We start from the raw sequence: 26206 nt of genomic DNA on the forward strand, positions 1-26206 counted from the left end.
TGTGGACCAGTGTCACCAAGTGCAGCTGAAATGAGGAAGGAGTCTGTAAAAAAGCTAGTCGTGGACATTGATTTTGGGGCCAGTGCTACACTGGCTCTGGCATAGATTAGAACAGTCCTCGTGTAGTGCAAAGGGACTAGATTTCAGCAGACATTTGGTATAGTCTCCTGTTCTGCCATAGTTAGAAACACTTCGGTAGTACAGATGTTTTCAGGGCTAGAAAGGGTTTGCCTCTTTGGGCCAGTGGTAGAAGAGAAAAATTTTCAATATTTACCTCCACTTTACAGAGGCAGGATTTGTTGTTTATTAAAATGCATGGGATGCTGCTGTGATATTTCTTTGCAATACTCAACCCTATGGTGCTGGTAGTTATAACATCCCAAAACTAACAGGTGCAGAATCCTGGTGTCTATGCACTTGTTCATAGTATTTCAGGTTTGGTTGTTGCTTTTTTTTTAAACCAAAGGCTGTTCAGTACAGTCACCTAACTCAGTACAGATCTTATTTTTTGCTTTTTCTCAAACACTGAATCTACTATGGCAAGAAAAAGCTTTTGTATTATAAATCAGAAGAAATTAAGATGTTCCACCTCTCTAACATCACTTGTGGGGGAAAACAGTAGATAACTAGATGTTTAACAACACTTCCTTTTTATTTCAGTTCTATTGAAACTTCAAAGCAAGAAGTCATACTCAGTGGGTTTATCTTTGTCTACCATTTTAAACCAACTTTCTCTTCTGCCTGTACCTTACACAAGAGAACAAATTCGAGAAGATAAACTTGGCCTCTGTCGGTGTTGCAATGCAGTAGTGGATTTTGCTAAACCTTTTGTCGATGAAGTTGTTAAAAATATGGAAGCCTCAACAGAAAATGATGACGAAGAGCTCAAAGAAGAATTGCTAAAATTGTAGGTATCTTATTTCTGCTTAGTGCTTGTGTAATGAATGTAACGAATGAATGAATGAGCAATGAAAATAATGTAAATAAAATGAGCAATCAAAATTTCATGCACCAGCAGTGAATACACTGTTGATATTTTATAGTTTATCAAATAAACTGTTTAACTAATGTGTTTTAAAAAAAACAAATCCTTCCATATTTGTGAACTATAAGAGGAAGGGCAACGCTCATTCCCCTCCTGACTGGCAGGTGGTAGAAGAGTACCTGTATAGGAGGTGGGAAGCCGAGTAAATGGCCCCTACTTCCTTGCATTTACACCAGAATGAGGAACATCCCTCTTTGGGGGCATCAGGATCCAAGCAGTGCCCCCATCCATAAGAGTATAGGGATGAAAAACAGGAAGCAGAGTCAGTCACTGAGTTTGGAGACTCCCCTTGGATCCATTATGAGCAGCAGCAGGGGTAAGGGGCATGACAGTTTCAGACCCCCTGGAGACAATGTCATTATATTCTGTATTGGTGGTTTGGTGGCATTTTTGTTAAAACGTTCTAATTATAGTTATCTTCTTTTCTTTCAGTTGTTTGAAAAGCTTGAAATACCCCTTATTAATAGCACAGCTTGATCAGCTGCATGAAGACATTGAAGAAGATCCCTTAAGGCATTTTGCAGCTGAAATTCTAGTAAGTGCAGTTAAAATGAATTATAGTGACTTGCAAAATCAGTCATTATAATTCAGTGTTCACTATAATCAGTCAGAGAAATCAGTTGGCTTCTTGATTTGGTTAGTAAGATGCTTTTTGGGATTCTGTAAGATAGTGCTGATGAAGGTAAAGTCTTGGAACAATATCAGATCCTTAGGGTAAACAAAACTTGGCTTCGAAAGTAAAAAAAACTCTGAATGTGTTGGTCCCAAGAGTGGGGGTCAAATACCCCCAGTCAAGCCATGCCAGGTGCATAAGTATAACCGGTTTTATTGCCAAAGTATAATAAGCCTTCCAACCTTCACGCATTACTAAATATCTGCTTTCCAGCAAGCAAGCATCAATGCTTACGCCCCTTCTGCTATGGACAGTCCTGGAGCCTCCTACCTTGTTCTTGAGGGCTCGTAGGAGGCGCTGCTCCAGTGTGGGGAATTCCTGGGAACCCAAAAGGCCAGGGTCCACAGGTGAGACTGTTCATCTGAAGCAATTCTCATAGCTGCTTTTAATCATCACCTCCTTCCAGGGCAGGGGGGCGGCATATTCATCCACAAGCAGCCTCTGGCAGGAAACAGTGCTGTTTTCTATTCCCACACTTCACAATCTAGGCCCTCCTTATCTCTTCACTTGTTTATCCAGCTAAATGGCTGCAAGCCAGCTCAAGGGGTCAAAGCCAGTTCACTACTAGCTCCCCCCAAACCATTCTGTAACATCAGCCCAAGGTAACTTGCGGTCAACCCCAACAGAATGTTACGCAATAAATGTTTGGACCAAATTCAGCCCTCATGGTACATCTCTTTGGGCAGCTGTTCTCTGAATTATCATCAGCGTCTGCTCTTCTGCAGCTGGCCCCATCCCCATAGATGTACAAATCTATCAGGGCTTCTAAAAGGAGATAATGAGGTGAGGTCCGTACATGTCCAAAACTAATACAATTCTGTGTTTGGCTTTTTAAAAGAACTGAGTTTGCCCCTCTATCTATTGTCGCCCTTTCCTTTTTATAATAATTGATGTCATTGGGTAGGGCTGCACTTTAAAAATCGAAGTGTATCATATTTGGATAAAGTGAAGAATATTTTCTATTCAGGACCCCCACTTAAGCACAAACATAACGTTAAACATGTGCTTCAGTCCCAGTGACTTCAGTTGTTCTTAAACGCAAGCATAAGTGATGTCTTGAACTGGGGCCTATGACCTAGAGCCCTGCAGTGGGCCCAAGATCCCATGGGTTCTGCAGGACCCTCTGCCATAATAGCGGGAGCAGATGAGTGGGTATTGCAGGGTGTGACAGGAGTGGGATTAAAAATAGTCTCGCACAGGGCTCTATTATGAACTGAAATTTCAGGAGGCTAATCTACAGGGTAAATAATTGCACTACCAGTTTATTAGATGACACAACCAGTGTCCCAAACCTTGATTAGGAGAGATTGCCCTTTGTGTAGGTCCTAGATAACTGAGTCTTAATGGACTATTTGCTGTTAGCTGTGCAAATGTATTCAATTGTCTGTGAAATTTTAGCTAAAAAACTATTCAGTTATTGTACGCTTGTGCCCTATCTCAATAATAGCTGTGCAAAAAGCAGTCAGGTTTTGCTTGTTAGACATCAGTTCTTTTGGCAACAGCTGCTGGTATAGGAAGATCTTGTAACTTTGCCTCACGTGTTGACCCCTGCTTCATGTGTTGAACCTTTGCTTCATTTGTTGCAAAATATGTAATGAATGAGGCAGGGGATTTTAGGAAAAGAAAGGACAGTCTTATGGTTAAGACAGTTGAATACTGTCTTGGAGAATTGGATTCTGTCACTGCTTCTGCTCAAAGTTTTCCCATGATACTGGGGACCCAACTCTCCACCTTTGTACAGGTAGCATGTTCCTTATTTGGTAGCAAGTTCCTCATTTTCAGGATACCCAGTCTGAGACCATGAGGTCTGATTTGCAGAACTGCTGAACACTCACAGCAGCAATTGAACTCAATGGGAGCTGTGCTTTGAACATATCACATACTGTATAATGACAATAGTATGAAAAATCATGTCTTAGATGTCTCAAAGTGAGCACCCAAAATAGTGGATTTTTTGACCTTACTTTCCATGTCTCAGTACCAATCTGTAAAATGGGGTTAATGCTCACTCACGTCAAAGAGGTGTTCTGAAAATTTTGTGAAGTACTCAGATATTGTGGCAATAAGCCCAATAAAAAAATCCCATAAGGAAATTAATAACTGTGTCTTCAGAGCAGGGTTTGAATACTGTGTAGCAAATAAGGTCTGGGATTGAACTTTGAACAATGAAGAGAAAATAAAATACTGCATAGCTGGTCATTATGTGAGCATCATCCATTGTGTGCACTAAATGAGGCAAAGGTTAGTGGAAAAAAGAGAGTGTGATCATGTAATTAAATACTGTATCGTAGTGTATAGGGTAGGGAACCTATGGCACAGGTGCCGAAGGCGGCAAGCAAGCTGATTTTCAGTGGCACTCACGCTGCCTGGGTCCTGACCACTGGTCCAGGAGGGCTCTGCATTTTAATTTAATTTAAATAAAGTTTCTTAAACATTTTAAAAAACTTTATTTACTTTCAATACAACAATAGTTTAGTTATATATTATAGACTTCTAGAAAGAGACTTCCTAAAAACATTAAAACTATTACTGGCACACGAAACCTTAAATTAGAGTGAATAAATGAAGACTCGGCACACTACTTCTGAAGGGTTGCCGACCCCTGGTGTATACAGACATGGTGGCCAAATCAAGATTGCACAGGCAATATTAATTCAGGCATTTCCTAACCTTTGAGTGTTTGACTTTGCCACCTTAATAATTTCTTTTTTTTGGTGTACATAAAATTACAAAAAATATTTTCAGGAATGATTGTACATATAGTAGGTAGAGATTTTACTATATACCATTTAAAATGTGAATCCTAATTTAAAACTTAATCTGTATTTCCTTTTATAAAGCAGCTATATGTAGTTGACTTTTTTTTTCTTTTTAATAAACAGGGCATTTTATTGGATATAAGAGAATTGTTACCAACATTGTTTTCACACCGTGGAAGCAGAAATCAGAACTGGGATAATCCGGATTTTTTGGATGTAGATAGAAAGCATTCTGCAGATTCTTTGGCATGTCTGTCATATCTGGTGTTTGTTCAGTATTTTGGTATTGATTGTTTTCCAATGGTCTTTAGGTAAGAACTATTTTCCATCCATTTATTATTTGTGGCTGATTTGTTGAGGTTTTCTAAAGGCATTTTCAGGAGCAGAAGAAAACTTTTTAATATTAATCACTAATTATTTTGTAAGCCTTTATGTTGCATTAGCATTCATTTCAGGGCAACTGTCATGTAATAGATGGTATGTGTGCAGAGGTGTTTTCTCTTTTAGGCCCCAAGTCTGCAGATACTTATGTGTGTGCTTAATTTTAGACACAAGTTGTCTCACAGAAGGAGCCAGGGGACTATTTATATGTTTAAAATGAAGCATGTAAGTGTTTGCAGGATTGGGACCTAGTGTGGTGATAAACAAGTGTAGGAGTGTTGTGGGGGGGAGACAATCTATTTAGCACACATCTATTTTAAAGGTATCCATTTAGCCTAAAATTACTCTTAATTTTATGAAATAGTTACTATTCCTATATATCGTTCCACAGAGCCTATTTTTATATAACATGTAGGCTGTGTGGTCTATGCAATTGTATTTATAAATAACTTTTCTGTTTTAGTCCATCATATCTTCTACAGTGCAACATGACACACATTGAGGTCCTATTAAAAAGGTAAGATCTTACAAAATTTAGCGTTTCAAATACTGGATTTGTTTCTTGTTTGTCTGTCTTAATTGTTCCACGGTTGATTTCTGATCTATGGTAGTAATTTATGAAATCAAACTTTGAATTCACAATTCAAATTGTGGGGAAAACTCTTTTGAAGCTGAGTGTTAATGTGGCATGGCTCGGCACAAGATGATGCTCCTTCCCTCCAAAGAGTTGTAAAAAGTTGTCCCAAACACAAAACTTTTATGTGATATGCTCTTAAATTTTTGAATATGTTTTACAGTATTCATTTCACAACCGTGTTTTATTTATTTATTTATGGAAACCGAAACTAAGAACATTTTAAACATTACAATTTTCTGAATTTGAATATTTAGTAGTACTTCTGTAACTAAATTACACAGTTGAGAATGAAGTGAGGTTGCCATGGAAATATTTGACTGTATTCTATGATAGTATTCTATCTTCATCTGTATCATGGCCCTCAATAAATAGAACACCAGACCTACTCAAGTGTTGTAGTCATTTGCCCCATTATTGTCTGCAGTCTACAAAGATTAAATCCAAGTACTACTCTACAAGCATGAGTGTTTCATAGGTTATCACCACTCCACTATGCCTTGCTACAACTTGGCCTAAACTGTTCAGCCTCTGTAAATTAGGATTCAGTCTCTTCCACTCATGTTTGGAAAAAGTTTGCTGAGTTCTGCAGTTGGAAAAGTACCATTTTCTTCCTTTTAATACCACGGCATCTGAGGGACTTGAGATCTTGCCTTTGAATGCTCATAAATATAGAATGGAAATATCAGCTCTTGATCTCAAAAGGAGTCAAATCTACAAACTCTTCTGCTCAATATAGTTAAATAATTCAGTTGAAGGAATGATGACAGGAAGCAGAATAGGAACTGTTGGTAGCTGAGCTCATTTTTAGATAGATCCTGTACTACTTACTTAATTCTTAAACATCAGCAAAACGTTTTTGAATTCGTACTTTGAATCTGATAATCTTCTTAATTTCTTATAGGACAGAAGAATCTGTGTTAACTAAAGGACTTGTAAGTTTCCTTTTTTTTTTTTAAAATCAAATATTGAATATTCTTCATAATCTATGTTATGGTCCAATCTTAATTTCTCGTCTGTAAAAGATGAGGGTAATATTGCATACTACAATTTTAGAGTTTTTGAGGCTTAATCAGATAAGCCCCAGTCATAGACTCATAGACTTCAAGATCAGAAGGGACCATTATGATCATCTCGTCTGACCTCCTGCACAATGCAGGCTACAGAATCTTACCCACCCACTCCTGTAACAAACCCCTAACCTATGTCTGAATTATTAAAGTCCTCAAATCGTGGTTTAAAGACCTCAAGGTGCAGAGAATCCTCCAGCAAGTGACCCGTGCCCCATGCTGCAGAGGAAGGCGAAAAACCTCCAGGGCCCCTGCCAATCTGCCATGTAGGAAAATTCCTTCCTGACCCCAAATATGGTAATCAGTTAAACCCTGAGCATGTGGGCAAGACTTACCAGCCAGCACCCAAGAAAAAATTCTCTGTAGTAACTCAGTCCTGAAAGCATGTTACATATTTGTTTAACTTTAGCATATGAGTAAATTTTAAATACATGCATAAACGTTTACAGGATTGTGGCCTTAGTTTGTGAAGTCGTTTGAGGACCTTGGATTAAAGTACTGTGCAAAGTTACATTGCCTTTAAAATTATTTTTTATTGCTTATAGGACCTGCTTGAAAACTGTTTATTGAGAATAGGTGATAATAGCCTTCACCATCAGTATTTGGAATTCAGAGGCTTCATTACAGCACCTCAGGTACTAGGATGCAATGTAAACAAGTATTTTTATTTAAATTGCCATGTCATGTCTAGCTGTTCCCTAGGTCAGTGCTTCTCAAAGCTGGTCCGCCGTTTGTTCAGGAAAAGCCCCTGCTGGTCTGAGCCGGTTTGTTTACCTGCCGCATCTGCAGGTTCGGCCGATCGCGGCTCCCACTGTCCGCGGGCTGTGGGAAGGGTGACCAGCACATCCCTCAGCCCACGCCACTTCCCACAGCCCCCAGTGGCCTGGAGTGATGAACCATGGCCAGTGGGAGCCGCGATCGGTCGAACATGTGGACACGGCAGGTAAACAAACTGGCCCGGACTGCCAGGGGCTTTCCTTGAACAAGCGATGGACCGCCTTTGAGAAACACTGCCCTAGGTGATTTGAGAGAGAAGAACTTAGAGAATAAAAGGATTGCCTCACTCAGAAACTTAATTGTTTTTGAAACCATACAGTGTCATCTATTAAGAATTGTTAACTGGAACAGGGAGTCTGCAATGGTTACCCACCTGGGAAGCAAACTTTATCACCCCCTTTTTTCCACCACCGAACAGCATCCCCATATCCCATCGCCATCCAGTGGCAATAGTGGTGGGCAGGATGAGCCCCAGAGATTGGATTCAGGTGCAACATGTGACTCTTGTGTCCCTGTCTCCTTCCCCTCCCCTACACACATTATGCAGCATGAGGAAGTAGGCTGGGGAAGAGGAAGGGAAAAGAAGAGTTACGCAACAACTTTCACCCGCAAAAGTGGGGAAAAAGGGGGCATATGAAACACTGCCTCATCTGTTCTCTCCCCTTCACACTCCCAACAAAAGGGGTCTCCTCTGCTCCTAGCTTAGTCAAAGTCTCGTCCCAACTAGAAGGGTGAACATTGTTAATGCAAATGTGCAGTGCCATTTTTATATATAAAATTTTGGTGATGAATTCAGATTTCTGCATTTTAATTTGCTATAAGTTTGTGAAGTATTGGAAGCAAGACAGGTACCCTTGTGTCTGGAATTGTTTGATGCCTTACTATATAGTGAAGCTTTTTAAACATTTAACTTGAAGTTTTTTTAAATTTAAAAAACAACTTCATGCCAGAGGAGTGCAAGAAAGCCATTCCTCTAGTTTGCTACCCTCTAAATATATGTGTATTCCCTTCAGTGTTAAACCAGAGACCCATAGTTCAATATATCCACTCAATTTCAAATATGTCATTCTTAAATTAAAATGATCCATGGCTAGTTTAAATACAACATTACCGTTTCTTAAGTCTTCTCCCTTGTGAAACAATCTCAATTGTCACTCTTCTCATAAATAAGAACCTAAGTCCCATTGGTTGCATTTTTACCTACATCATATTTTACAAATACATGTTAAAATATAACTAAAATTACACCATATTTAGTCTAACCAAAGTGAGAGCACACAATATTAGAGGTTATATTTGTGTTGATAGAAAACAACAATATTCTGTTGTCCTCCTTCACATTTTGTTGCACACTGGACTGAGAATTTCAGCATAAGGTCTATTTATACATGCGTGCTTTTTCCACCTACCACAGCAGTTAATTCAATGATATTTAAATTATTCCTAGTTTCAGTGTTGTTTCTTTGCAAATGCATCACCTTATACTTTTTAAATTTCATACTCTGCTTCTAAGCCTAATCTATCAAGAATATTTTCAGAATAGTTCATCCATCAAGTCTTGACCACTTGCTCTATTTTAGTGTCCATGGTAAATTTAGTGATCTTTATATAGTTTTGTATAGATCAATACTATATATCAGTCCATTCCCATTATAAAGCTCTGTCTGATTCTACTCCTTACCAACATCAACTAAGAATGTGGACACAAGAACAAATGGATATAAACTGGCCATCAACAAGTTTAGGCTTGTAATTAGACGAAGGTTTCTAACCATCAGGAGTGAAGTTCTGGAACAGTCTTCTAGGGGAGCAACCAAACTTTATGTACTTTTTTCCAACTGCAGGGTTTGGTGAGAGTGATGACCCTTTGTCCGATAGAGCATTTGGTACGTAATTTCATCATTTCAGGGGTTACATTTGTAACTAAACTAACTAAAGTGCTAAATTTGTTTTATTTTAATTAAATGCAAATATCTTCACAGAATCTTTTTCTTTTAGCGAAAGAAGAGTTTGAAGATATTGCAGTTGTATATAGACAAATTTGATGCAGAGGGAAAATACATTTTGTTCAGGTATGCATCCTACCTAAAATGCAGAAAAACAGGTCTTGATGCAATTTAAATTGCCTAGTAACTCAGTCAGAAATCATGGTAACTGCATAGGACCTCACATAGGAGCTACCATGTTAATTTCATGATGATGGCAATTGATTTTAGTTTTCATGTTACTAAAAAACAAGACATTGAAGCCAGCCCTTTTGTGAACTCCCAAGATTAGGGATGAAATTCTGGGCCCCCTGAAGTCAGTGGCAAAACTCCCATTTATTTCTATAAGGCCAGAATTTCATCTAGATTTTTTAGTGAAATGTAATGCAATATCTAGGAGATACTGTCTTTCTCTATTTTACTTTAAAGGTGTTTATTGAAGACAAGCAACCATGCTGGCGTAGAAGGCTATGTTATTCAGAATATCAAAAATCAGATTGATTTATCATTAAAGGTGAGAATATTGTAAGTTCCTACTTTAAAAAGCGCTTTCAATACCATTTTTAAAGAATTCATATAGTTTAGGCTGCACATTATTTATATATTACATGTGAAAATACTGTGTTAAAAGGAGATTTGAGTGCTTGACCTTGCATATTTAAAGTTAAGAAATGCAAGAATTAAAGTTGCCTGTGCAACCTTAATTTGTCCTCCTTAGGGTTATGCATTATGATACAGTCTATAATTACACAGCTACATCCTATTTTATTTATAGGGGTGAAATCTGACTTTCTCTGTAGCGGCTGCTCCAAAACAGGAGTGCACTAGAATTTTTCAAAGAAGAGATTTTTTTTTTTTTTAACATGAGCAAAACATATTTTTCCCTAGCTACCTTCTTGGAATCTGCTGAACTGCTTCAGTTGAAATTAAAAAAAGAAATAGCTTGAGGTAGATACCCAGCCTGGAACAATTTTAGCCCAAATAGTTAAAGCATGGCAAAGTTATATAAGTATTTGAAAACAAGGTCTGATAATGGGAGGTTTGAGGCAATCTTAGCAGGTGGTGCTACCACTGCAATGATAGTTATGCACACCCAGCTTTCTAAAGATCACTCTTCTGGCTCTGATTTAGGAAAACACTTCTGTACGTGCTTACATCCCATTGACATTGTTATCCAGACTCAGGATGCCTTCCTGAATTGAGGCTTCGTTGGTAGATATCCTTCTAATTTTACTTGTGTGTGGTGTTAATGTCCACCAGAATAATTAATCACTTCTCTCTGTCCTACACACATGCTGTGACAGGACACTTCATTATAGCGTCACAGCAGTAGCAAGATAATATATGATTGAGATGACTGTTTCATTCCAAGCTATTTTCAATGAATTCTCCTAAAATTACCTTTTGTGTAGCAGTTTCTCATGCTTAGTCTCAAAAGTATGTTATTTTCCTTACTCATATTGGGATATCATCACATAGTTCTTTATCCAAAGGACAGAGAAAAGATACTCTTTTGGTTGAGGTACTGGACTGGGCTCTGGAGATCTGGGTTCAGTTCCTGACTCTACCACAGACTTCTTGTGGTGTCTTGTGCAAGTTGCTTAGGCCAAAGTTTTCCCATGAAGGTACCTAAACTAAAATTGCCCTGATTTTTCAAAGGTGCGGACAACCTGCTGTTCCCATTTACTTCAGTGGGATTTGTTGGTGCTTGATATTTCTGAGATAGGCCACTATTAGCTTTGTGTCTAAATATAGGTTTAGGAACCTACCTTTGTTTTGCTCTCTATGCCTCTGTTTCCCATCTGTAAAATGGTGATGATACTTTCGAACGTCACCCAGGTGTTGGGAGAAAATGATCATTAATGTTGTGAAGTACTTGGATTTGGCATATAAGACATATAAGTACTGAAAGAACCCTCCCATCAACTATTCCCACCCTTGCATTACTCACCTACCTTAAGAGGGCATGAGGAATTCTAGAAGGTCTGGTGGCCTCTGTTGGGGCCCCAGTACCTGTAATTACTACTGTTACGCTTCTGGTGCATAACATTTAAATTTAAGTGTGGTTTGACTATGCATAGCCAAACTCATTGGCACACTTCCTCCCTCCCTTTTTTTTCTTTAAAAAAAATCCAAATAAGGGTATTAAATTCAGCTTAATTCAATATTATGAGTTAAAGTCACTGCTCAAAAAAAAAATATTCAAAGCCATAATTCCCACACCCACCTGTAAGGCTGCCACATTACACACAGTAAAATTTGTATTAAATATAAGAAGATAAAATGCTTTGTGCAAGGGGGTCTAGTTACTTTCATAGGAATCATAACTTTGAATTTCCTGGTTTATGTATTTAAAATCTCTGTTGTAACATTAAATTAAAAGCAAAAAGACATTAATGCAAAGAGTTTCTGGGTCTGGCCTAGTGCGGTCGCAGTTATGTAGGAGATACGGGTTTGATTCCTGGTCCTAGTCCTCCACCTAATTTGTTAGGAGCTATAAGTTCTGCAATAGTGGCATACTTGAACCAGGTCCTGGAGAGAGTGCCTGACATTGCTCAACAGTGACTGAGCCAATTGATTTAAAGATCATATTAACAGACTCAAAGAATGGTGCGGTTAGGTGGGGCTGGGAAGAGAGTCTTATGGTTCAGATAAGAATAGAATGGATAGCTTGGAGAGGGTGAGTTGGGGAGAGAAGATCAGACATTTCCGCTCTCTAAGAAGATTAGTATATTTTGATCATTTTCTGGTAATCTGTATACATCTTTTTCCATAAATTGATTTTCTCATTTTCAGACACTGCCCAGTAGTCATATTGTTATACTAGATGATTACGCCAAGTGTGAATTTAAACTTTTTCTCTTTTTCTCTGTTGCTTTTCAGAAAGCAAATGGCAGTAAGTGGTTTACAGGACCCCAGCTGGTTTCACTTCTAGATTTAGTGCTCTTGCTTCCTGAAGGGGCTGAAACAGATCTTCTCCAAAACTCAGATAGGTGAGATGTAATCAGAACTAGAGTAAATCTAAATCTCTCTCTCTGTGCGTGTGTGTGTGTGTGTGTGTGTGTATTTTTGAAGATTTCCCATATTTTTTTTTAATGACAAAGTATGCAGCAGTCACTTGCTTAGTTGCACTTAATCTAAGAGGAGACTATCAGTTTGTCTCAGAATTCTAGAACAAGAAATGGAAATTATTAGTTAAATAAACTAGTTCTTCCCTGTGATAGGGTGCCCCCTGCTTGGGGTGCCCTCCTATGGCAGGCCATGGCATGACATGCACGTCTGCCTCAATTTCACCTTGGAATCCATCCATGCAAAGGAATATTTTCTCTTTTAGTGACAAATTCAAACCCTTTTGTTGATATAAAAAGTCAGAGACACCTTGATAGTAAAACATTTCTTCTCAAAATCCCAAAGTAAAACAAGGTTACAATGCAGCAGCACTTCAATCCCCTTTAAAGGTCACCCTTCCCTAGTCACCTGAGAGTCATTAACTACTCTGCCTCAGTTTCTTTAACCCCTGTTCCAGGTCCCCGCTCTACAGGCCTGTGTACCTGTGAGTGAAAAGCTTGGCCAGTGTAAGTTCATTACTTTGTTTGCCACTTCTTCACAGGAAAGTAGACATGCACCAGCCTTTGTAATATAAGCTGATTCCCCAAGCACCAAAACACACTCTTTTAGATCAAATATAAAACAGATTGGAACTCTCAAGTCTTTTCCAGTATCCCCCAAATCAGGTCTCCTGCAAGAGGGCTCCCTGAAGTGCTTTACTCTACCAGGCCTCCTGCCTTGTGAATCCTACCCCTGTTCAGATGAACCTCCCTCGAGGAACAATCTTTTGTTCTTGGGCTCCACCAGCAGCCCTCCACTTGACTCTTCTGCCAAGGTCTCCTTGCAGTGTTACACACCTCAGGCCTCCCGGCCTGTGAGTCCAACCCCTGTCCTGCTCAAGGAACCGTCCCTCCCTTGTTTCTGATCCCAGCTTTCACTAACCATGCTGGTCTTTCCCATCTTCCTAAGGGCCACTGCACAAGCCTTCTTGCAACTCAGCAGGGTTCCCCAGTTCTAGCCAATCCTCAACAGTTTTCCTGAGAACTCATCACCGGCAGCTCATGGTTACTGCTCTCCTTGAGCTCTTTCCCTCGAACAACTCTCTGCTGCTCCTGTCTTTCTTCTGTGCTTAGGCAGCTCTCACTGCCCCTTCTGACTCTTTCAGTTTCCCCTCACGCAGCTCTTCCTTGACTGTTCCTTCAGGGACCTCCCCCATAGGGCCTGGGCACCCTCTTTTAAGCCTAATTGGAGTCAGCTGACTAGTCAGGTGTACTGGCCTCTTCCTTCTTTAAAGGGCCAGTCTCCTATTATGGCACTTCCCTTTCAGTGGAGTGCAGCATTGCTGTAGAAAATATCGTGACTGTATTAAGTTGAAATGAACAATAAGAGGTTACTTACTAGTAACTGTTGTTCTTCAGGTGTCAGCTCTGTGCCAGCCCTTTTGTGAGATGTGGTGCTCTGGCATCAAGCTGCAGAACTACCTTGAATGATGCTCCTTCAACACAAGAGAGTTCATGTGAGAGTGATGTCATTGCCTACTTTATATAAGGAAGTGCATCATCCCACAGCAGTCTCAATTTCTTCTCCCTAACCACAGACATTATATAGAAATCTGAGGCAGAGAGGAAGTTGGGCAGGTAGTGTGAGTGCACAGAGATAGTTCTTGAAGAACAAAAGTAACCTCTTTTTCTTCGAGAGAGTCTCAGTGTTTTCCCATTTGTGGTAAACTAATAAGGAGTGCTCCAGCAGGTGGAGGGTGACATGGAGTTCTTAGCTAAATATGGACTGGAGCACGGCTTTCCCAACTGGCTATCAGAGGATGATGTTCAGTTGAAGGAGAACTCCAAGTTGCTGCTTTGCTTATCTCTACCAGAGGAATCTGCCTAAGGCATGCTACTGATGCTGTGGTGGCTCTTGCAGAATGGGTCTTTAAACCTGGGGGTTTCCTAGGTGGGATGTAACAACTGTATGTGAGTATCTGTTCCGTAGTGGGTTCTCCTTGGCATCTCTTTCTTTATTTTGCAGATAATTTAATGGGTTTTCTAAAGAGTTTGGTCTTTTCCAGGTAAAAACTGAGTGCCCGTTTTACATCTAGGTGGGCTTCCCAAGGGTAGGAATGAGGTCTGGGGAAGAACATGGGGAAGGAAATACATTGAGAAAGGTGGAAATCTGAGACCACCTTAAGCATGAAGCTGGTGTAGGGCTTCATGGTGACTTTTTGTCCTTGTGGACCAGAGTATAAGGTGGACTGTTCAAAGCTCACTCACCCTCCTAGCAGATGTAATTGCTATTAGGCTGTTTTAATCACTAAGTGTGTGAGAGGGACTTGCCTAAGAAGCTCATAATGAGGGCCTGTCAGCTTTGTTCAGTCAAGATTTAGGTCCCATAAAGGCAGGGGCTCCCTAATTGGGAGAATTTATTTACTATGCCCTTAAGAAATCTGGAGACCTTAGTATGGAAGATAAGATTCTCCTTAACGTAATTGTGATTGGCAGATATTGCTGCCATGTGGACCTTTAGGGAGGCTAAGCCTAAGTCCTGAGACTTAAAGTTTATAAAGTACTCTAGGATTGCATGGGCCCAAGCTCAGGATGGAGTCACTTATTTACTAGTGTCCCAGATAGAAAACAGTTTCCAGTTTCGTTTATAGCAGGGTGGAGCCCTTCGTGGATTGTAAGAGAATGGTGTAAACCCTCATATTAGTCAGCAGATTATCCTCCAGGCTGTAAGTGGAATGTCTCTGGGTTGGAATGCAGAATCCTTCCTTACCATTGAGATAGGAGGTTTGGAAGCCAAGGCAGCAAGTACAGTGGTTCTCTGGCCAGCTGCAGAAGATGTGGCTGCCAGTGATGATGAGGTCACATTGAGGCTATTAATAGGATGTTGGCTTTGTCCAATCCGATCTTTATAACGCTTGGTATGAGGGGAATTGGAGGGAGACATATAGTAGGAACACATCTAAGAGGACTTTTGTCTTTGTGTGTACTTGGCATTTGGTGTTTTGTTTGACACACAGTGGTCTATTCTGGTTGTCTCCATCTGTGAAATACTTGGGCTTGGCCCCACTGGTTTTAAGCAGCACTTGTGTTGATCCAGAAATCTTTTGCTGATCAAGTCTGCGTTCATGTTGTTCTTCCTGGGAAGGTGAAGAGCTAGAGAAGTTCTCCAAAGGGGACTCTATGGGTCCTCTGAAGGAGTCTCATCCCATTTCTCAGCTAGAGGCAGGTCTTTGCAGTGCTGGTATCATTGCTGGCAAGGAAGGCTTGTGTTGTCACCAGATGAGGAATAGATGCCTATGAGGGTATGAGTGGTGAGGGAGGGTACCCATGTTGGAACGGATACTGGTACTGAGGTCTGGGCCAGAGCTGATATCTCAGCCTCCTGCAGAGCTTTCATGGAGTCCTGTACATAGGGCCACATGGACTGCTGAAGAAGACCCCCTATGAGATCCTTTCATAATTTGTGGGTCTGAGGTGAGGGAAGCTGACGGAGTTTCAAGATTTAAGCAGGGCATCTTCCAGATTCATCTCTGAAGGGGTCAAAGGTACCCCAAGGTGATTCTGGATTGTGACTAGAGAAATCGGTATAGGTAATCAAGCAGTAGAACAGCATGCAGAATGATTGCCAGTAGCCTCAACAGCAGATCCCCTTTCAGGCCTTGAAGGTGTTACTGGAATCTGAACTCGAGGGGAGTCAAGGTAGCCAGTACTGAGATGTTCAGTTCCAGGGGAATTTGGGGAAAAAACTGCTTGCTTCAAGAGTGTTCAAGCCTCTTAGGGGAGTTGGAAGGAGGAGAAGGATAGTGCTTCCTTTTTCTTTTGCTTATGCCCTTCTTGTGGGGAGGGTTCATTGGGCCATCCCATGGAGAGCTTTGAATATCAACACAGAGCCTTTGAATTAGATTCTAGTCAATGGGAAGCCAATGCAGAGAGATGCACTAGGTTGACCTGTATTACTAAACAGATGGGCTGCTGTGTTTTATACCATTTGGTGTTTTTTTAGGATGTGTGGTTCTTAAACAAATTACATTATTGTCAAAATTAATGTAAATCTGCACTCTAAGTGATGAATTGTACATTTCTAATTCATAGGATTATGGCCTCACTAAATCTATTGAGATATTTAGTCATTAAGGATAACGAATACAACAATCAAGTAAGTGATGATTGATTTAAAAAGCTATCTTTTCAGTTTAAAAACAATAGCTGTGCAAGTTCATGACAAAGTTAGCTGCTGCTGCTGCAAAAAAAATTGTCTTTATTTAATATCCAGTGAGAATGTTTTTGTTAATGGTGTTCAGAGAATTTTGAAGTTTATACTGGTGAAAATTAAATGCTTTCTCACTAACTGTTTTTTTCAGCAAGTTTATTCTAGTGTTGTTTTACCGCCACCAGAAATCCAGGTCCGCACCTGTAATTCCAGATGGTATCACCATAGAATAAAGTCTGTATCTAGTATTCCCAAAAGAGTAAATACACTTTTACTTGTATATGGATACCTAGGAAGGGCTAACTTCCGCTAAGCATTGTAAAGCTTTTTAGATGGGATCTCTCTACAAACCTTTGAAGTTTTAGAATTACTTCATTATTCAAGGAAACCTCTATATCATTTAGCTTTAAGTGGCATAGTATGCAGGAAGAGAATTTATTTTAGTGTCAGGGTGTCTCCCTAAGCATTTTGACAACTCTGCATTGAATAGCTTTTGTTTTTAAACATGTAAAAAAAAAATTCCTGTATTTCCAGCCCCTTCTGAAACTGCATTTTTGGTCAATGTCAATAACTCCACTGGATATTCAAGCCAAATCAGTGCTTCTCAGTAAGATCTGCATTATTGAAGTAACATAAGGATTGTTATACCTGTCCCAAATTAGCAAAAATCAGAACATCTTAAACAATAGATATATATTAAAAAAACCAAACACTTGTAGTGAAAGAGTTATTCATTCTCCTCGAGTTTCCGAATCCCCCAACTAAAACAATATGAAATAGCTTCCTGGTAATTTCTGAGTTCACCGAGACCCTGCAGCAATGTTAATATATTTTGCATAATATACCATGCTGTGAAATTCCAACTGCTCATGTCAAGACGAAGATTTTCAAACAAAGCAGATGATATTTTGGAAAAAAGGGGTTGGGAGGGAAATAGGACTAGATCATAGTGCTGTAATTGCTCCTGGCAAATGTGTTTTATTAAACTACATTCTTAGGATAAATTCTGTTCTCTCTGAGAGGGGAAAAAACAGTACATTCTTTCCTCCTAAGGGCAACACGCTTAAGATTGTACGCCATTCTGATTTTGCAGATAGCTCTGCTGCTCTGGCTGTGGGCAGGGTTTCCACATCAGTTTTTCTAACAACTATAGTCTGTGTTTAATCCATACCTTAGCTATTATATTGACATATCTTTTTTGCATACCCTGTACCTTTTTCTGGCTGGCTACTTCATTGTTTTACCAGATATAGCCTACAATGTTTCATGCATGAAGGTCATTTACTAAACTACCTTACACTGCAATTTCAGACAGAACACTATGTCTTAAATATGTATAAGCAGGGAATCAATTTTCCCCCATTTCTTTCATGCTTTAATATTTGAATGCTAATAATCCATAAATTGCTACTATAAACAAGTGAACCTATTGTACTGTCCTAACTGAAATGGGAAAAAAATAAACAGCATAAATGGTGAAGTATTTTTTAACCATTTCAGTGTTAATAACGTAGGGTGTCGGTTGGAATTGTCAAACAATTTTTTTGTATATGTTCTCTTTAAGCTCTAACAGCTCCTAGCCAATAGCCTGAAAGGCAGAAATACACCTCTCTATATGCTGGATTCTGGCTGTTTATAATTTTATACAAGTGGTAGAAGTTTTTACTCAACTTCATTTTAAAGCAAGATTTTACAATGTTAGAAATGTGATGAACTGTTCAACTTTATCAGCAACTTTATTTATTTTTCTTTCTCGCATGTGAAGCAGTCACCAATATTTGTTATTGGCTGTGCTATTTCAGAGCAACCCGGACCATGTTTATCATTCAACTGCTGTAGCAGCTTTTCAGTGTAATGTTTTATGACTGATTGATTTGTTTTATATGCAATCACTCCCATCTAGATGGACAAATGTTCTTAGATAGCCAAGGAAGCAATTTATATTTAAATTTCACAACTGGCTTAACATCAGGTTGCATTTCTGAGCAGCTGAACTATGATTTCTTTAAGTTCCATAGCCTGCACAGTTTAGCTACAGTATTGAAGACTGAAGAGCCATTGGAATTTTCCTACTGCACTCCAGTACTGAAAAGGCCACTTATCCCCATAACAAAGGCAAATCCTACTGACTCTTTTCCCCAGGTCATTAGACACCAACATTCCTGCAATTCATACAGTTCAACAGCTTTTATCATCAACCAGGTCTCATAGTAAAGGCTTTATTTTAAAAACTATGCCTAATATAAATACACCTTCCCTTCAAACAAGTTTTCCTTGTTTCCCAATGCTCTTTATATAGGAACCTAAAGTTGGGGAAAGTTCATTGGTCACCTTGCAGATTCTAAATTAGTTCCATTGAAGGGGCATGACTGTGATGCTGCCTGTAGTGATTCAAGAATATTATTGCCAGCCTCAGGCAGTCTGTAAGGAACCAAGGCACAAACCCCAAATTAGTTTCAGTTCTATGCTTAGATTTCATCTACAAATTGCCAAGTGTAAACTACTCAGGCATAATAATAGCCTTAACGTGGAGTCAGAGATATTGCCCTCTGTTACTCTGATCTGTCTCGCCACCCAGGTGAGCCTACTTTTGTGATAGATGGCCCCTTACATCAAGAATCACAGAAATATTCAGGTTACTCCAAAGGACCAGTTACTTACCCGACATCAATTGCAGCTTAGATCTCACACCAAGGACAACACTTGTAGCTAAACTATATGAAGATTTATAAAATAGGAAGAAGAAACCAGAGAGTTATTTACAAGGTTAAAACAGGTAAACATATACACAAATGAGTTACAATATTAAGTTTCAAAAGGTAATACAAGCTTCTGTAATCAGCAAATTTTGTATGTACTTTAGGGCTAACCCAGGCTAAGCAGCTGGGGATCTTTCGCTTGTACCTAGAAACACTTTGCCCCCCCCAATTCAAGCAGCATAGAGATAATCAGCTCCTTCTTGTTAGGAATTTTTATCCCACTTAACTGATGGGAGGAATCCACTAGCATGAATCATCTTCACGGCAGACTGGTGAGGGGGAGAGCAGAACAACAAACATCTTTAGTCCTCTTTAACATGCCACAATAGTTTGTCTGGTGTTGATTGACCTTGCCTGTTGGGAAGGACGTAATGCCGTCTCTTGATGATTAGCCCTTCACACTAATTAACGTCTCTCTCCTGTCTGGTGATTTGCACAGTCACTGAGGCTTACAGTACAGCCACTCAAACATTACCTGACAGTATGGGATACAGATATTATAAGTGAAATTAATGCATGCAACAACCCACAAGCATTCAATAAGGTCTAAACACATTCTTATAATTCTAATACCTATTTTAACAATTCTAGCCCACAAGTGAGCCAGACTGATTCCAGATATGTATTTGTTAGTGTTCAGTTGAGACATGGGGACTCTGGCATGAGTGGGCACTGGTCTGAGCTCTTCCCAGTGACCTTTTAAGAAATTCCATTGGTTTCACTATTCATGCATTAGTGGTTTCACCAAAATCTACATACCAGTACCCCTAGTGTATACTATTCATAGGCAAACAATTTTAATCTGAAGTTTGTAAATATTTATCACTTTAATGTGGTTGGGGAAGGGAACTTTGAGAACATTACAGTTCTGTAGTTTGTGGGTCCTGTATCACCACCATTCTTGAGACCATATTTGGCTTTCAGTTACATGCTATTATATTCAAATTCTGCTATCGTTACAGAATTTGGAGTTACATAGGTGTAAGTGAGGCAGATTTTGTGTGCAGTTAGAACTTAATCATGGTGTTTCATTGGAGATGTAGTCCTGCTGGGGAACCCATCCCATAGAAAAGAATGGGGACATGAGGAATCTGAACTACAATTCCCATGAGGTATTGTGGCAGCATTTCTTTATCAAAATTTTTCAGTTTTTGTGAATTCATTTTTTTGAAGCAAAGTCAATTTTCTATGGCAAGTAGACACCTTGTAAAAAATTGTGTAGTCAAAAAGCAAGTTCTATCAAAAGAGGGCTTTGAAAGAAAAGTCTTGACCAGCTCCAATTGTATTCTTTCATGTTTTTCTCAATGACTTCAGCATCCAATTAGCTAAGTTTACCGTAAAAACTTTTTTTTCCTACCAGTTGATTTTGATATGCCACCTGGATTTCATAACCAAACAGATTTGTTTTTCTGGCTCATGCATCATCAGGAATAGATTCTGCAAGTCAAATTATGCCCTTAGCTACCTTAAAAAAAACACCAACAATCGAACTATTTACAATACATATTACTAACAGAGCTGTCCCAATTCGTCACCATGTTCATTTGCTAGTACAGTAAGTTGTATCTAGGGTGACCAGACAGCAAATGTGAAAAATCGGGACGGAACACGGGGTAATAGGAGCCTATATAAGAAAAAGACCCAAAAATTGGGACTGTCCCTATAAAATCGGGACATTTGGTCACCCTAATTGTATCCCTATCGTCTACCCTTCAGCTGTTTGTCTTTAGATTGCAAACCTTCGGGACAGGGATTTTTTGTACAATATCCAGCATAATCAGTGCAGCCACAAAGCAGAGTTTCACAGGTGTTAGCTTATGGCGGAATCTGGCTTTGTAGTGGGTACTTAGCTAATAATTCTGTTCGTGTTTGAATTAGATTAGTATACAGCATATTTTCTTAGCTGTGTTGCTTCTGCAGTGGCAACAGGAGTAAAAATAGGAAAAAGTGAGCAGATCAGACTTTTACACATACAGGTAGCCAGATCCATTGGGATAGAACTTAGAATGTAAGTCTTTGGGGCAGGTCCCATGTCTAATTGCTTGTCCATAAAGCACCGCATACTAGATGCAATATAAACAAGGCCCCATGCCCAGGTACATGAAATTTGCCACAGAATCTAAGCTTTTGCTTTAAAAATGTGGGGGAGGGAAAGGGAGTTTCCAACCCTTAAGTAAATTATTTCCAACAAAGATAACCTTCCAAATGTTAACAAGAAATGTTGTCTACCTGAATTTGCAGAGAGACCACCTGAAGCAGTCAGGATAAGCGGGGCCGGCTCTAGGTTTTTTGCCGCCCCAAGCAAAAAAATTTTTGGCTGCTCCCCATCCCAACCCTGGGCTCTCCCCCCACACCCATACCCCCTACCACCCCAGCGCTGGGCTTCCCCCTTTCCCCCCCACCCCACTGCTGCCCCAGCCCTGGGCTCTCCCTTTTCCCTCCACCAGTGCCCCCCACACACACCTCCTGCCGTCCCAACCCTGGGCTCTCTCCCCGCACACCTGCACCCTCCTTCCGCCGCAGCCTTGGGTCACTGGTAACTCGCTCCCGGGGCGGGTCATTCAGCAGGTATTTTGGATGTGCACAGAACACAGACAACATTGGTTCCCATATGGTTACAGAGCTGCAGTAAAGTGGAATAATTTTCAGCTTGTGTGATTGGAGGATATCTGGATGCATATTATAAGACTGTCCTCCATAAATGAGGAAAAGTTGAGGTGCCTTTATTCTTTTGTTCCACTCTTTCTTTCTATGGGGAATTTGCCAGTGCAGTATCACTGTCTTCCTTTTAAACAAACAAAAAAAGGCAATGGCTGTTGAAAATAGCAATTGCAGTCCTAATGGGACTGCACTGGGAAGCATTTCTTGCTCAATTTTATCCTACTTTTTTTACAGCAAGTTACAGTGGATCAGTATATTTGATTTGAGAGAAATGAACTAACAGCTGCCCAAACTGAGCTTGAGCACTCCTGAATTTTGAGGTGTTCAAAGCTAGAAGGCAGGTGCTGGGTGTGTGTGTGGAGGGGGGGCTGTGGGCTCTGCGCTGGTCTGAGTGGCACGGTAAGGGGGCTGGGGGGTTGGAGAAGAGGTAGGGGATTCTTGGGGGGGGCAGTCAAGGGACAGGGAGCAGGAGGGGTTGGATAGGGTGAAGGTTCGGGGGAGCAGTCGGGCAGGGAGAAGTGGGGGTTAGATGGGTCAGAGGTTCAGGGGGGCAGTCAGAGGACAGGTAGCGGGTGGATAGGCATGGGAGTCCCAGGGGTTTGTCAGGGGACAGGTGGGGGTGGGGTCCTGGGGAGGAGTTGGGGGGGTCTCAGGAGGGGGCAGTTGGGGACAAGGAAAGGGAGGCTTAGATAGGGGTTGGGGTCCCAAGGGGAAGTTAGGGGCAGGGTCCCAGGAGGGGCAATTGGGACAAAGACCAGCGGTGCTTAGATAGGGGGTGGAGTCCTGGGGGGCAGTTAGGGGCAAGGGTCCCGGGAGGGGGTGATCAGGGGACAGGGAGTTGGATGGGTTGGGGTTTCTGTGGGGGGAAGTTGGAGGGAGTGGATGGTTGCAGGGTGGGGTTTCCGTCCCCCTGGAGTGTCCTGTTTTTTGAATGTTAAAATATAGTCTCCCTACCACTCTGCACTCACAGCACGCTGCCGCATGAGGTCCCCCTCCTTCCTTTCCAGTTGGTAGTGGCCAAGGGAATGATGGGAAATGTAGTTCTTTCCCTGCTCCAGGGCTGGCACTATAGGCAGGGAGCTAACCAAGGAACTACAGCTCCCAGAGCCCCCTGCTGGTTTTCAGCTCCCATGCTGCCCCTGCCAGTGGGCTGACCCAAGCAGGTGCATGCTTTGGTGGTGCCTAGAGCCGCGCCTGAGGATAAGAGAGGTTGAACTACCCCAATCAGATTAATAGGTTGTTGATTCTATAATCTAGGTATGATTTAAATAGCAAATTAATTATTTCATTGCTGATCATTTTAGCAGAAACCTACAAGTATAGTGCTTATCTATTGTTGGAATTACTAGCAGGGAAGCTAGGATTGGGAAATAGGAGTCCAAGGGCTTGTCTACAGTACCGCTCGGGGTCAATCTAAGATACATAACTTTAGCTACATGAATAGCATAGCTGAAGTCGATGTACTTTGATCTACTTATTGCGGTGTCTTCACTGCACTAAATTGACAGCTGATGCTCTTTTCGTCAACTCCACTTGCCCTCCTTGTCTGGCGGAGTACTGGAGTCAACGAGGGAGCGCTCAGTGGTCGATTTATTGTGTCTATACTAGATGCGATAAATCGACCCTACTGGATCGATCACTGCCCGCCGATCCGGCAGGTAGTGTAGACAAGCCCTAAGCCACCTTCACCCCCCACAAAAATATCAAGTCACTTCCAATTTAGCCTGCAAGAGGGAATGAAAGAATATGCACCCTCCCCATGTGCTATAATCCTCAAGCTACATGCCAAAAGCTCAACCTTCCTCTTATCCAGCAATTTAAGCCTTCAGTTTTCTCTTGAAATTTTGATAGTGCAATTAACAATACAGAAATAGCAAAAGTAAAACAAGGAATACTGTGCTGATTGTATTATTTCCAGTAAAAGTCTCAGTTTATCTGAAGTTTTCTACAGACTTCAGTACTTGTTTACTTAGGTTGACTACATTTTCTTTCATAACAGAATGTAGCATACAGAGGTGAAAGTAAGCTAGTACGGTCTGGTACGGCATACCAGCAAGAGCAAGTACACCATGCTGGACCGCACCGGCTTCCGTGGCGGGGGTTTAAAGGGGTCTGGGCTCCCCGCCATAGCGGGGAGCCCAGAGCCCTTTGAATCCCGCCGGCAGCTCGGGCAGCCAGGCTGGGGCCGGGATTTAAAGGGCTCAGAGCTCCCACAGCTGCAGGCAGCCCAGAGCCCTTTAAATCCCACCCACAGCTCCAGCGGCTGGGCTGGGGCCGGATTTAAAAGGCTCAGAGCTCCCTGCAGTGGCTGGAGCCCCGGGCCCTTTAATTTGACCCGGAGCCCTGGAGGCTCCCAACCACCTCTGCAGCTGGGAGCTCCGGGTTGATTTAAAGGCCCTGGGGCTCCTAGCCACAGCCGGAGCACCAGAGCCTTTAAATCTTGAGAGGCCCCGCCTCTTCCGATTGAGGCCATGCCTCTTCCGATGAGGCCATCCGCCCTCAGGACCAGCAGTACCGGTAAGTCCTGTAAGTTACTTTCACCCCTGGTAACATATGATGTAATTCTGTCTTAGTATTGCAGTGCTAATGGCCTAGTTTTGAGAATAATTTCACCTCTGGTTTATAAGGAACATAAATGCTGGTATAGGAAGGCAAAGGAAGTTAGGGGGATTCAACAGCTTAAATATGCAGGTCAGCACAATGGGATGAGTAAATCCTTTTCCTTCCTGGACCAGCAGTTTGTGTTGTAAAAATAGTTAGGACAGAAACTGTGTTATAATGCTTAGTTAAAAACTGGTTTCTAACATTTTTTCTTTTCCAATTTGAACAGACTGGTATATGGACTGAACTTAGCAAGATTGAGCAAAATTTCTTAAGTCCTTTGCACACAGGACTTAATATGTCAAAAGCACATTATGAAGCAGAAATAAAGAGTAAAAAGGAAAATAGACGAGGTTGGTTGTCTCCATTACTATCATTTGTGTCTTTTAGATGTGGAAATTCTGTGAGAAAAATGAGTGTTCGTGAACACTATGTAGGTTGAATTTTAGATAGAATTATTTGAAATATGCTGGGTTTGAAATGACCACACAACAACCTTGTAGATACCATATTTGCCATTAGGAACTACTTTCATAATGTTATAGGGGTCAGAAGCCAAATCTGTGGGCTTTGTTTTCATTACTAGGCTTCCTTCAGTTTTTCATCCAATATGGACTATTTACCTGTTAAAAGTAGCCATTATTCAGGGTCTGTTTACTTCCAAGTGCACATACATGTAAGCCTTCTAGAAGCTAATAGAAAAATACATGTGATTTTGAGATTGTTTCAACATGAGTGATGTCATGTGGACATTCAAAAATTGCTCTGCACTGCTACTTCTGACTTAGTGTTCATGCTTTAAAGTATTTTTGAGCGGTAGAGCAGGTATGTGAACTACTAGATATAATCTTAAGTTCTGAAATATTACATTTTACATTTTTGTTATATTTGACACACAGGGTAAGATTCTGTGCTGGGCCTCTCAGAGACCCAATAGAAGTGGGACCCAATGTGGTTTTGAGCCCCCTATGCACACTTCTGAGCTTGCGCTGCTCCATGGCCTCTCATGCAATTTAGACAGCCCTGGCTGCCCCTGGCGTGCAATGCTGCCCAGAATCTCACTAGTGCTATGATCTCACCCCAGTATGCCCTCTAGAGGAGGGCTCATGAGAGGTTCCTCTGAAGGCAGCCTGTGATTGTCTTCCTTAGTTCCTACAGCAAGCTGAATCTGAGGCTTTTGAGAGCACCTTTTTGCCTCTCTGACCCTTTCAGCTAGTATGAAGAGGCCAGAGTGGAGGTGAAGATCTCACCCATAATATCAATGGTATAGTAAAACTAAACCATTACCAGGATACTGTAAGTAAGACTTCATTGTTCTGGTTAGTTACAAGTACTAAGTTTAAAAAGAGATACTATTTTCCTCAGTTTCCAGAACTGCCCTTCCAGCCTTCAGAAGCAATACAAACCAAGAAAGGGTGATGGATTAAATATGCAGAAGCTAACAGCCTTTACTTAAACAATAAAATTAATATCTAAGTAGTAGATAAATTAAATCATGGCATCGGACCTTTTCCTGCCATCTTTTTACATGTGTAACTATCCATTATTCAAAGAAAGTTTGTTGTATAAAAAATGCATGACAGGATTGTGCTGTGGGAACTCTT

The 26206-nt window shown here is 40.8% G+C and overlaps 1 protein-coding gene across 3 annotated transcripts in view; it reads left to right on the forward strand.

Moving 5' to 3' along the window:
- GLMN (glomulin, FKBP associated protein) overlaps positions 1 to 26206 on the forward strand; it is a 39927-nt gene that overhangs the window by 11822 nt on the left and 1899 nt on the right. For all 3 annotated transcript variants that reach the window (XM_050962167.1, XM_050962169.1, XM_050962166.1), the window contains exons 6-17: positions 661 to 907; positions 1478 to 1580; positions 4601 to 4788; positions 5322 to 5375; positions 6397 to 6427; positions 7108 to 7197; positions 9184 to 9225; positions 9338 to 9411; positions 9754 to 9838; positions 12208 to 12317; positions 16464 to 16527; positions 24832 to 24955. In XM_050962167.1, the coding sequence (XP_050818124.1) occupies positions 661 to 907; positions 1478 to 1580; positions 4601 to 4788; positions 5322 to 5375; positions 6397 to 6427; positions 7108 to 7197; positions 9184 to 9225; positions 9338 to 9411; positions 9754 to 9838; positions 12208 to 12317; positions 16464 to 16527; positions 24832 to 24955 (1212 nt within the window). The remainder of the gene's footprint in view (positions 1 to 660; positions 908 to 1477; positions 1581 to 4600; positions 4789 to 5321; positions 5376 to 6396; positions 6428 to 7107; positions 7198 to 9183; positions 9226 to 9337; positions 9412 to 9753; positions 9839 to 12207; positions 12318 to 16463; positions 16528 to 24831; positions 24956 to 26206) is intronic.

The sequence above is a fragment of the Gopherus flavomarginatus genome, chromosome 7 (assembly GCF_025201925.1).
Source record: "Gopherus flavomarginatus isolate rGopFla2 chromosome 7, rGopFla2.mat.asm, whole genome shotgun sequence".
NCBI lineage: Eukaryota > Metazoa > Chordata > Testudines > Testudinidae > Gopherus > Gopherus flavomarginatus.